The 12,398-nt window shown below is 41.4% G+C and overlaps 1 protein-coding gene across 2 annotated transcripts in view; it reads left to right on the top strand.

Moving 5' to 3' along the window:
• Positions 1 to 11,449, top strand: part of LOC142698028 (pancreatic lipase-related protein 2-like) — a 28,016-nt gene extending 16,567 nt beyond the window's left edge. For both annotated transcript variants that reach the window (XM_075847762.1, XM_075847761.1), the window contains 6 exons: positions 58 to 162; positions 6,778 to 6,896; positions 9,019 to 9,148; positions 9,271 to 9,382; positions 9,757 to 9,930; positions 10,983 to 11,449. In XM_075847762.1, the coding sequence (XP_075703877.1) occupies positions 58 to 162; positions 6,778 to 6,896; positions 9,019 to 9,148; positions 9,271 to 9,382; positions 9,757 to 9,930; positions 10,983 to 11,100 (758 nt within the window). In that variant the 3' untranslated portion in view covers positions 11,101 to 11,449. The remainder of the gene's footprint in view (positions 1 to 57; positions 163 to 6,777; positions 6,897 to 9,018; positions 9,149 to 9,270; positions 9,383 to 9,756; positions 9,931 to 10,982) is intronic.
• The last annotated feature ends 949 nt before the right edge of the window (positions 11,450 to 12,398 follow it).

Below are 12,398 nucleotides of genomic sequence, written 5' to 3'. Positions count from 1 at the left end.
ACATTTTATAGTGACATATGAGCAGATGTTGACATCCTGTCATTGTCTTTCTGGTAGGTCTTGGCCTTATAAAACCAACTGGCCACTTTGACTTCTATCCCAACGGTGGACGATACATGCCGGGCTGCCCAAACCGACTCAGCTTCCTAAATAACATGAACGGTAAGTTCTTCCCATATATGACACCAGTCACCACGTATCATCAGATCTATCGTTCAATTTAACTTCCTTTCTCCATTGATACTCTGTCTTGACCAACGGATTATGGACCTTCATCACGCCATTAGTGGACATCATGGCGACCAAGTGTTTATTACTTCTGATCTGCAACGCTGGGGTCATGGGTCTGAACCCTACAACAACTGCATTGATTTACATAGTTATATAGTTACATAGTTACATAGTTACATAGTTATATAGTTATATAGTTATATAGTTACATAGTTATATAGTTACATAGTTATATAGTTACATAGTTACATAGTTATATAGTTACAAAGTTACATAGTTATATAGTTACATAGTTATATAGTCACATAGTCACATAGTTATATAGTTACATAGTTATATAGTTACATAGTTATATAGTTACATAGTTACATAGTTATATAGTTACATAGTTACATAGTTATATAGTCACATAGTTATATAGTTACATAGTTATACAGTTACATAGTTATATAGTTACATAGTTATATAGTTATATAGTCACATAGTTACATAGTTATATAGTTATATAGTTACATAGTTATATAGTTATATAGTTACATAGTTACATAGTTATATAGTCACATAGTTATATAGTCACATAGTTACATAGTTATATAGTTATATAGTTACATAGTTATATAGTTATATAGTTATATAGTTACATAGTTATATAGTTACATATATTATATAGTTACATAGTTATATAGTTATATAGTTACATAGTTACATAGTCACATAGTTATATAGTTACATAGTTATATAGTTACATAGTTATATAGTTACATAGTTATATAGTTACATAGTTATATAGTTACATATATTACATAGTTATATAGTTACATAGTTACATAGTCACATAGTTACATAGTTATATAGTTATATAGTTACATAGTTACATAGTTATATAGTTACATATATTACATAGTTATATAGTTACATAGTTACATAGTTATATAGTTACATAGTTACATAGTCACATAGTTACATAGTTACATAGTTATATAGTTACATAGTTATATAGTTACATAGTTATATAGTTATATAATTACATAGTCACATAGTTACATAGTTATATAGTTACATAGTTATATAGTTACATAGTTATAAAGTTACATATAGTGATATAGTTATATAGTTACATAGTTATACAGTTACATAGTTATATAGTTACATATAGTTACATAGTTATATAGTTACATAGTTACATAGTTATATAGTTACATAGTTACATAGTTATATAGTTACATAGTTATATAGTTACATAGTTACATAGTTATATAGTTACATAGTTACTTGGTGAGCTTGGTGGTTTAAGTGGCTTGTGAACTAAGTGGAGTTCTAAAACCGGAGTTGAAAAGAGGAGTTGAAGCCCCAGTAAGTGCTCTTCTTCTTCTTTTCTTTTACTTTGACAATTGTTCGCTGTTTTGGTGTAACTTGGATAATGGATAGCAAGATTGGAGGTTTTCTTCGGTGCACAGTTTGCCATATGTATACACGACTGGAGCCGGAGTTCCAGGGTGAATACCTCTGTGGCAGATGTGAGCATGTTGGTCACCTGGAAGCTCGTATTAGAGATCTGGAGGAGCAGAATGCAACACTGAGGAGGATAGACAATCTTGAGCTGAGCTTGCTGCTCACGGAGCATGCAGTTAGTGGGTTAGAACTGGAGGGTGAAGACATGGGTGAGCAGGATCAGGTAAGTAGCTGGGTTAATGTAGTTAGGGGCAGTAGAAAGGGGTCAAAGACAAGGAAGGCCGATCCGGTTTCTGGCATTCCAAGCAAAATTGCCAGGTTGGGTGATGATGCGAGGGTGTCAGTCTCAGAAAAGGCAGCCCTAGTGGATACTGATCTCCCTAACAGCCGGGAGAACAGCCCAGCTAGTAGTCGGCGGGATGGTAATTCAGGTAAGCCAAGACAATTGATAGTCGTAGGGGATTCTATAATCAGGAAGACGGATAGAATAATTTGTCGCCAAGACCACCTCAACCGAATGGTTTGCTGTCTCCCTGGTGCCAGGGTTCGGCATGTGGTGGAACGGGTGGACAAATTGCTGGGAGGGGCTGGTGATGATCCAGCTGTTGTGGTCCATGTCGGTACCAACGACAGAATAAATGGTAGGTGGAGGAGCCTTAAGAATAATTTTAAAGAACTAGGCTACAAGCTGAAGGGAAGGACCTCCAAGGTTGTATTCTCAGGAATACTGCCTGTGCCATGCGCATCACAGGAAAGACAGCGGGAGCTCAGGGAGTTAAATGCATGGCTTAAGTCTTGGTGTAGAGGAGAAGGATTTGGGTTCCTAGAGCACTGGGCTGACTTTTCATTGGGGTACAAACTGTATTCTGCAGATGATTTGCACCTAAATGGAAGGGGGTCTGCTGTGCTGGGGGAGAGAATTCTAGCTGGGGTGGCGGAGTATTTAAACTAGGGCTGAGGAGGGAGGTCAATGTAGGAAATAAAGGGGTAGTTAGGTTAGAGAGGGGTCAGACTATATTGGTGGGGGGAGAAACAGACGGTGGGGAGAGGACTAGACAACAAGATAAGGAGATCCTTTTGTTACAAAACAGCAGTGAAAATAAAAAGGCCCAAATGTCAAATAATCACATTTCGGATAGTGAAAGTGAAACATTTAAAGGCAAGTTAAAGTGTATGTTCACAAATGCCAGAAGTCTAGCAAGCAAAATGGGGGAGCTGGAGGCCTTAATACTGGATGAAAATATAGATATAGTTGGTGTTGCTGAAACATGGCTGGACTCTTCACATGACTGGGCTGTAAATCTACAGGGTTTTACACTGTTTCGGAAAGACAGGGCAAATAGGAAAGGTGGTGGTGTATGTCTGTATGTGAGAAGCGATATGAAGGTGGTGGTGTATGTCTGTATGTGAGAAGTTATATGAAGGTGGTGCTGTATGTCTGTATGTGAGAAATGATATGAAGGCGAGTGTGAAAGAGACAATAGTGGGTGAAGACTGTGAGGAGGTTGAAACCTTGTGGGTGGAATTACAAAGGGAAGTAAACACTGAAAAAATTACTTTTGGTGTAATCTATAGACCCCCCAATATAACTGAAGAGATAGAAGGTCAAATATATAAACAAATGGAGCGGGCTGCACAGGCGGGTACTGTTGTGATAATGGGAGATTTTAATTATCGGGATATTAATTGGTGTCATGGTTCGGCTTCAACTGCAAAGGGGAGACATTTCCTCAACCTGTTGCAGGAAAATTTTATGTGCCAGTTTGTGGAAGACCCGACTAGAGGTGAAGCTCTGTTGGATCTGGTCATTTCTAATAATGCAGAGCTTGTTGGGAATGTCAATGTTCGTGAAAACCTCGGTAACAGTGATCACAATATAGTTATATTTTACCTATACTGTAAAAAACAAACGCAGGATGGGAGGGCAAAAACATTTAATTTTAAGAAAGCCAATTTCCCCAGGATGAGGGCTGCAATTCAGGATATAGACTGGGAAGAACTAATGTCAAATAATGGGACAAATGATAAATGGGAGATTTTCAAATCTACTTTGGGTAATTATAGTGCAAAATGTATTCCTACAGGTAACAAGTATAAATGACTAAAATTAAACCCCACATGGCTTACACCTTCTGTGAAAGGGGCAATACATGACAAAAAAAGGGCATTTAAAAAATACAAATCTGAGGGTACAGCTGTAGCCTTTGTAAAATATAAGGAGCTTAATAAAATCTGTAAAAATGTAATAAAATCAGCAAAAATACAAAATGAAAGGCAGGTGGCCAAGGATAGTAAAACAAATCCTAAAAAATTCTTCAAGCATATAAATGCAAAAAAGCCAAGGTCTGAACATGTAGGACCCCTAGATAATGGTAATGGGGAGTTGGTCACAGGGGATCAAGAGAAGGCAGAGTTACTTAATGGGTTCTTCCGCTCTGTATATACAACAGAAGAAGGAGCAGCTGATGTAGCCGGTGCCAGTGCTGAGGAGCTGATGTAGCCGGTGCCAGTGCTGAGGAGCTGATGTAGCCGGTGCCAGTGCTGAGCAGCTGATGTAGCCGGTGCCAGTGCTGTTAATATATCAGTTGATATACTGAATTGGATGAATGTAGATATGGTCCAAGCTAAATTAAATAAAATAAATGTACGCAAGGCCCCGGGACCAGATGGGTTACACCCTAGAGTTCTTAAAGAGCTTAGTTCAGTTATTTCTGTCCCCCTTTTCATAATATTCAGAGAATCTCTAGTGACTGGTATAGTGCCAAGGGACTGGCGCAGCGCAAATGTGCTGCCTATTTTCAAAAAGGGCTCTAGGTCTTCGCCGGGTAATTATAGACCAGTAAGCTTAACATCAATTGTGGGGAAAATGTTTGAGGGGCTATTGAGGGACTATATACAGAATTATGTGACAATAAATAGTATTATAAGTGACAGCCAGCACGGTTTTACAAAGGACAGAAGTTGTCAAACCAACCTGATTTGTTTTTATGAAGAGGTAAGCAGAAGCCTAGACAGAGGGGCCGCTGTGGATATAGTTTTTTTTGACTTTGCAAAGGCATTTGACACTGTCCCTCATAGACATCTAATGGGTAAATTAAGGACTATAGGTTTAGAAAGTATAGTTTGTAATTGGATTGAGAATTGGCTCAAGGACCGTATCCAGAGAGTTGTGGTCAATGATTCCTTCTCTGAATGGTCCCCGGTAATAAGTGGTGACCCCAGGGTTCAGTGCTGGGACCACTATTATTCACCTTATTTATTAATGATATAGAGGATGGGATTAATAGCACTATTTCTATTTTTGCAGATGACACCAAGCTATGTAATATAGTTCAGACTATGGAAGATGTTTGTGAATTGCAGGCAGATTTAAACAAACTAAGTGTTTGGGCGTCCACTTGGCAGATGAAGTTTAATGTAGATAAATGTAAAGTTATGCATCTGGGTACAAACAACCTGCATGCATCATATGTCCTAGGGGGAGCTACACTGGGGGAGTCAATTGTTGAGAAGGATCTGGGTGTACTTGTAAATCATAAACTAAATTTCAGCATTCAGTGTCAATCAGCTGCTTCAAAGGCCAGCAAAATATTGTCGTGTATCAAAAGAGGCATGGACTCGCGGGACAGGGATGTAATATTACCACTTTACAAAGCATTAGTGAGGCCTCATCTAGAATATGCAGTTCAGTTCTGGGCTCCAGTTCATAGAAAGGATGCCCTGGAGTTGGAAAAAATACAAAGAAGAGCAACGAAGCTAATAAGGGGCATGGAGAATCTAAGTTATGAGGAAAGATTAAAAGAACTAAACCTTTTTAGCCTTGAGAAAAGACGACTAAGGGGGGACATGATTAACTTATATAAATATATTAATGGAACATACAAAAAATATGGTGAAATCCTGTTCCTTGTAAAACCCCCTCAAAAAACAAGGGGGCGCTCCCTCCATCTGGAGAAAAAAAGGTTCAACCTGCAGAGGCGACAAGCCTTCTTTACTGTGAGAACGGTGAATCTATGGAATAGCCTACCGCAGGAGCTGGTCACAGCAGGGACAGGAGACACCGCAGGAGCCGTCACAGCAGGGACAGTAGACACCGCAGGAGCCGTCACAGCAGGGACAGGAGATGGCTTTAAAAAAGGCTTAGATAATTTCCTAGAACAAAAAAATATTAACTGCTATGTTTAGAGATTTTTTACTTCCCCTTTCCCATCCCACTTCCCCTTTCCCATCCCTTGGTTGAACTTGATGGACATGTGTCTTTTTTCAACCGTACAAACTATGTAACTATGTAACTATGTAACTATGTAACTATGTAACTATGTAATATATAGTTACATATAGTTACATAGTTATATAGTTACATATAGTTACATAGTTACATAGTTATATAGTTATATAGTTACATAGTTATATAGTTATATAGTTACATAGTTATATAGTTACATAGTTATATAGTTACATAGTTATATAGTTATATAGTTACATATAGTGATATAGTTACATAGTTACATATAGTGATATAGTTACATAGTTACATAGTTACATATAGTTATATAGTTACATAGTTATATAGTTACATATAGTTACATAGTTATATAGTTACATAGTTCTATAGTTACATATAGTTATATAGTTATATAGTTATATAGTGATATAGTTATATAGTTACATATAGTGATATAGTTACATAGTTACATAGTTATATAGTTACATAGTTATATAGTTACATAGTTATATAGTTACATAGTTATATAGTTACATAGTTATATAGTTACATATAGTTATATAGTTATATAGTTACATATAGTTATATAGTTATATAGTTACATATAGTTATATAGTTACATGGTCTGGGGTCTGAATGATGGGAACAACTTTCTAATATTGGCAATGACGTCTTCTCTGGTTAATGAGGGTCCTGATCCCACTATAGAAATAGTTCTCAACTAGACCGTCCCTTTGTAATGTTCTTCCTATGAACTGTCCCCACTGTGTGCACACGAGGCAGATATTAGACAGTGAGCATCATTGAGGACATTCACAGTCCAGCGCCTGATAACAGATAAGAATAGCTCTGCTAATCTGTCCCCTCAGATATAGTGGAAACCATCGCATGCAATCACCTTCAAGCTTTCCGCTACTTCATCGAGAGCGTCCGCAGTCCGGGGGGCTTCATCAGCTATCCATGTCCAAACTACGAGAGCTTCAAAGACGTAAGTCACACCTTCTCTCTGACAATATCAATAGAAAAGGGGCCAGAGACACCCTGTATATACGAGACACCCTGCGAGACCCTGTACACACGAGACACCCTGTATATACGAGACACCCTGCGAGACCCTTTATACGAGACACCCTGTATATACGAGACACCCTGCGAGACCCTGTATACACGAGACACCCTGCGAGACCCTGTGTATACGAGACACCCTGTATATACGAGTCACCCTGCGAGACCCTGTGTATACGAGACACCCTGCGAGACCCTGTGTATACGAGACACCCTGTATATACGAGACACCCTGCGAGACCCTGTACACACGAGACACCCTGTATATACGAGACACCCTGCGAGACCCTGTACACACGAGACACCCTGTATATACGAGACACCCTGCGAGACCCTGTGTATACGAGACACCCTGTATATACGAGACACCATACGAGACACCTTGTATATACGAGACACCCTGTGAGACCCTGTGTATACGAGACACCCTGCATATATGAGACACCCTGCGAGACCCTGTATATACGAGTCACCCTGCGAGACCCTGTGTATACGAGACACCCTGCGAGACCCTGTGTATACGAGACACCCTGCGAGACCCTGTACACACGAGACACCCTGTATATACGAGACACCCTGTATATACGAGACACCATGTATATACGAGACACCCTGCGAGACCCTGTGTATACGAGACACCCTGTATATACGAGACACCCTGCGAGACCCTGTATATGCGAGTCACCCTGCGAGACCCTGTGTATACGAGACACCCTGCGAGACCCTGTGTATACGAGACACCCTGCGAGACCCTGTGTATACAAGACACCCTGTATATACGAGTCACCCTGCGAGACCCTGTATATACGAGTCACCCTGCGAGACCTGTGTATACGAGACACCCTGCGAGACCCTGTGTATACGAGACACCCTGCGAGACCCTGTGTATACGAGACACCCTGCGAGACCCTGTGTATACAAGACACCCTGTATATATGAGACACCCTGTATATACGAGACACCCTGCGAGACAATGTGTATACGAGACACCCTGTATATACGAGACACCCTGTATATACGACACACCCTGTGTATACGAGACACCCTGCGAGACCCTGTGTATACGAGACACCCTGTGTATACGAGACACCCTGCGAGACCCTGTGTATACGAGACACCCTGCGAGACCCTGTATACACGAGACACCCTGTGACACCCTGTGTATACGAGACACCCTGTATATACGAGATACCCTGCGAGAACCTGTGTATACGAGACACCCTGTATATACGAGACACCCTGTGTATATGAGACACCCTGCGAGACCCTGTGTATACGAGACAGCCTGCGAGACCCTGTATACACGAGACACCCTGTATATACGAGACACCCTGCGAGACCCTGTGTATACGAGACACCCTGCGAGACACTGTGTATACGAGACACCCTGTATATACAAGACACCCTGCGAGACCCTGTGTATACGAGACACCCTGTGTATACGAGACACCCTGCGAGACCCTGTGTATACGAGACATCCTGCGACACCCTGCGAGACCCTGTGTATACGAGACATCCTGCGAGACCCTGTATATATGAGACACCCTGCGAGACCCTGTATATATGAGACACCCTGTGTATACGAGACACCCTGTATATACGAGACATCCTGCGAGACCCTGTATATATGAGACACCCTGCGAGACCCTGTATATATGAGACACCCTGTGTATACGAGACACCCTGCGAGACCCCGTATATACGAGACACCCTGCGAGACCCTGTGTATACGAGACACAATGTATATACGAGACACCCTGTATATACGATACCATTAAAGACATAGGGCTCTGCCAGATCCGTTATACGTCAGATACCACCGATGGACCTCATTGACTTATAATGGGGCCCGTCAGTTTCCGGCATGCTGTCGGCGCAGGCAGCGCTAATTTTCGCATCATATATGACAGAATCTGTGATGGAGGCCTCGACGCAGATGTGAACAGAGCCTGACACCCTCTTGCTGCCATATTCATCAGATTAGATTCTAAGATATTTCTGTGGAGATCCCCTCTAAGTGGTGGCGGCGGTCTCTTCTCCTCCAGGGTTCCTGCTTCCCCTGCGCCACTGACGGGTGCCCTTCCATGGGATACTTCTCAGAACCGGCACGTAGAATCACAGGCCAAGCGCAGACCTTCTATCTAAACACCGGTGCCGACCCCGACAATTTCTCAAGTGAGTGTCTGCGGCGGAAAGTTCCAGAAACATATAATTTGTCTAGAAGTTCTGGTTTATTATAGGTGACGTAGGTTATAACGGTCATGTCCGCATACGCCGCGCGTTCTCCTCTGTTCCAGGCTACAGATATAAAGTGACGGTGACCATTCTCGGAAGCAGGGAGGTTTCGGGCCAGATCTTCATATCGCTGTTTGGGGACGACATCGCCACGGAGGAGCATCAGGTGGTGAAGTGAGTGACAAGGAAGAATTATCACATGGGGGTTAAGATTCCCAGAACCAGAGTGACCCATGGCCAAGGTCTACAGCACTACTGGCCAATGGAACCGTGCAACAATCACATGACTTGCAGTAGCCAATCAGAGCTTGATCTCAGGGTTACTTTAGATCATGGATAAATACTACAAGTTATAGTCACTGGCTCCTCCCACAATTCAATGCTGTGGGAGGGGCTAAACATCTCTGTTTCACCCTGAGCTTGAATGGAAAGCAAGATGTATAGTGTAGACTGACACACAGGCAGAGCTAGAAGAGGGAGGGCAATGGGGGGGTTGTAACTTTTAGGGGTGCATATTTTTCATATATTTATATCTGGATATTTTTTAGGGGAACCTTCACACCTGGTAACTCTTACTCTGGATTCATTGATTCGGATATAAAATTGGATGAAATCAATTGTGTGGACTTCTTGTGGACTCCGGTCCCTCTGAAATCCAACGTCATGCGTTCCCAGATGGGGGCAGGGCGGATAGATCTACAGTCAGGAGAAGATGGCGGCATGTGAGTATCTCATTATACTGGGAGGTCGGATGGGACGGGACCACTTTGAGCCCACCAGAGGGATCACCATCCAGCCATACAGAACATGAATATCTGATCAGGGCCTGGGTCCAGCAGGGCATCATCCTCTCCCCTGGTGCGCCAGTCAGACCCTGCAGGGATAAGGTGCCCGCGGAGAGGGGGCGCCACAGCTCGGGCCATCCCATCCCCCAATGCAGAGATGCCCCCTCTTATCTACAGGCACTGGGAAATTACCAGCCCGACCCTCACATCACCCTCTGCTGCTAGAAGTGCCAGATCCTCTTGTCCCTGGATGAGGGTAATGGTGACATGAGCTACAGACAGTAGGGGCCACTATGTGATTAGTTTCACTGTGGGGCCCCTGCATATCTACATACTAAGCACAAATGTCCCAGTAAATCAAATACAGAATTCCGTGTGAAACTGCTAAGAACCAGAGAAGCCCAAACACATCCCAGTCTCCCCCTGAGGAAACACATAGCACTCCATCTGTGAGTACCCCAAAACTTCAATACAAACCACGAACCCAGAAATAAACATGGAGGAGAATACTGGTCCAGTGACATCACTAGACCTGGTCTAATCTCAGCTTCTGCTATACCTCACGATATTCAGGGCTGTGAAATCAATATATGCGCTGCAGTAACATTGCTATACTTGGTGCTGCGATAACACTTTGCTTGGTGCAGTGACATCACTGTGTCTGCTGCAGTGACATCACTAAACTTGCTGCAGTGACATCACCGTGTTTGCAGCAGTGACATCACTAAACTTGCTGCAGTGACCTCATTATGCTTGGTGCTGTGACATCACCATATCTGCTGCAGTCACACTGCTACACCTGATGGAGTGACATCACTCACCATGAGAAGTTCAGAAGGTGCACCAGTCAGAAGCTAACAGAGTAGTGGGACGTAACCCACACCTTCAGTTGGGGCCTCACTATCTGCATGGGGTGGGAGGGGGTTTACTTTATGTTATGGTGACTACCTGGAGGCCGCCATTATGGCCGATGTTTCTGCTTCCCCTAGAACTTCATTTTGTACATCTGGAAGGGTTAAGGACAAAGTCGCACAAACCCTGGGCCCCTGCGGAGATTTCCTGTACAAGCAGCTGGGCCAAAGAACTAAATACGAAGACTTCCAGTAAATAAGCACCGTCCATGACCCAGCCCTCCCAGATGATGAGGGTGATGACCACGCGAGGGGCCTGCACCCCAATATATACAAGGAGCAAATCACCAACCTGAAGACTGAACCCAAAGTCACCCCGAACAATAAACTAAGAAATCCGCAGCAGATAAACCTGTAACCCCTTCTCTGCTGTCGAGAGGTTCAGATTCTGTGCAGATTTTTCTAAAATGTCTGAATGTGAAATCTGCCGAGTTGTGAATCCATATAAAAGTGAGAAACGTGTCACCGCATGAAGAAGATTCAGAAATCTGGGAGAGCGGGGGATACAAATAATATAAAATCATATCTAATAAAAAATATCAGAATCCCCAGAATTCATGTAATCAAATCTCATATTATAACCCATAGGGGGCAGTATTCTAGTAGTTATATTCTTGTATATAGGGGGCAGTATTCTAGTAGTTATATTCTTGTATATAGAGGCAGTATTATAGTAGTTATATTCTTGTATATAGGAGCAGTATTATAGTAGTTATATTCCTGTATATAGGAGCAGTATTATAGTAGTTATATTCTTGTATATAGGGGGCAGAATTATAGTAGTTATATTCTTGTATATAGGGAGTAGTATTATAGTAGTTATATTCTTGTATATAGGGAGTAGTATTATAGTAGTTATATTCTTGTATATAGGGGTAGTTTTATAGTAGTTATATTCTTGTATATAGGGAGCAGTATTATAGTAGTTATATTCTTGTATATAGGGGCAGTATTATAGTAGTTATATTCTTTAATATAGGGAGCAGTATTATAGTAGTTATATTCTTGTATATAGGAGCAGTATTATAGTAGTTATATTCTTGTATATAGGAGCAGTATTATAGTAGTTATATTCTTGTATATAGGAGCAGTATTATAGTAGTTATATTCTTGTATATAGGAGCAGTATTATAGTAGTTATATTCTTGTATATAGAAGCAGTATTATAGTAGTTATATTCTTGTATATAGGGGCAGTATTATAGTAGTTATATTCTTGTATATAGGGGCAGTGTTATAGTAGTTATATTCTTGTATATAGGAGCAGTATTATAGTAGTTATATTCTTGTATATAGGAGGCAGTATTATAGTAGTTATATTCTTGTATATAGGGAGCAGTATTATAGTAGTTATATTCTTGTATATAGGAGGCAGTATTATAGTAGTTATATTCTTGTATATAGGGGCAGTATTACAGTAGTTATATTATTGTATATAGGGGGCAGTATTATAGTAGTTATATTCTTGTATATAGGGGCAGTATTATAGTAGTTA

Source organism: Rhinoderma darwinii (assembly GCF_050947455.1).
Source record: "Rhinoderma darwinii isolate aRhiDar2 chromosome 11 unlocalized genomic scaffold, aRhiDar2.hap1 SUPER_11_unloc_2, whole genome shotgun sequence".
Classification (NCBI taxonomy): Eukaryota; Metazoa; Chordata; class Amphibia; order Anura; family Rhinodermatidae; genus Rhinoderma; species Rhinoderma darwinii.
Note: the sequence above shows the minus strand (reverse complement) of the source record. Positions and strands in the feature narration are given on the sequence as shown.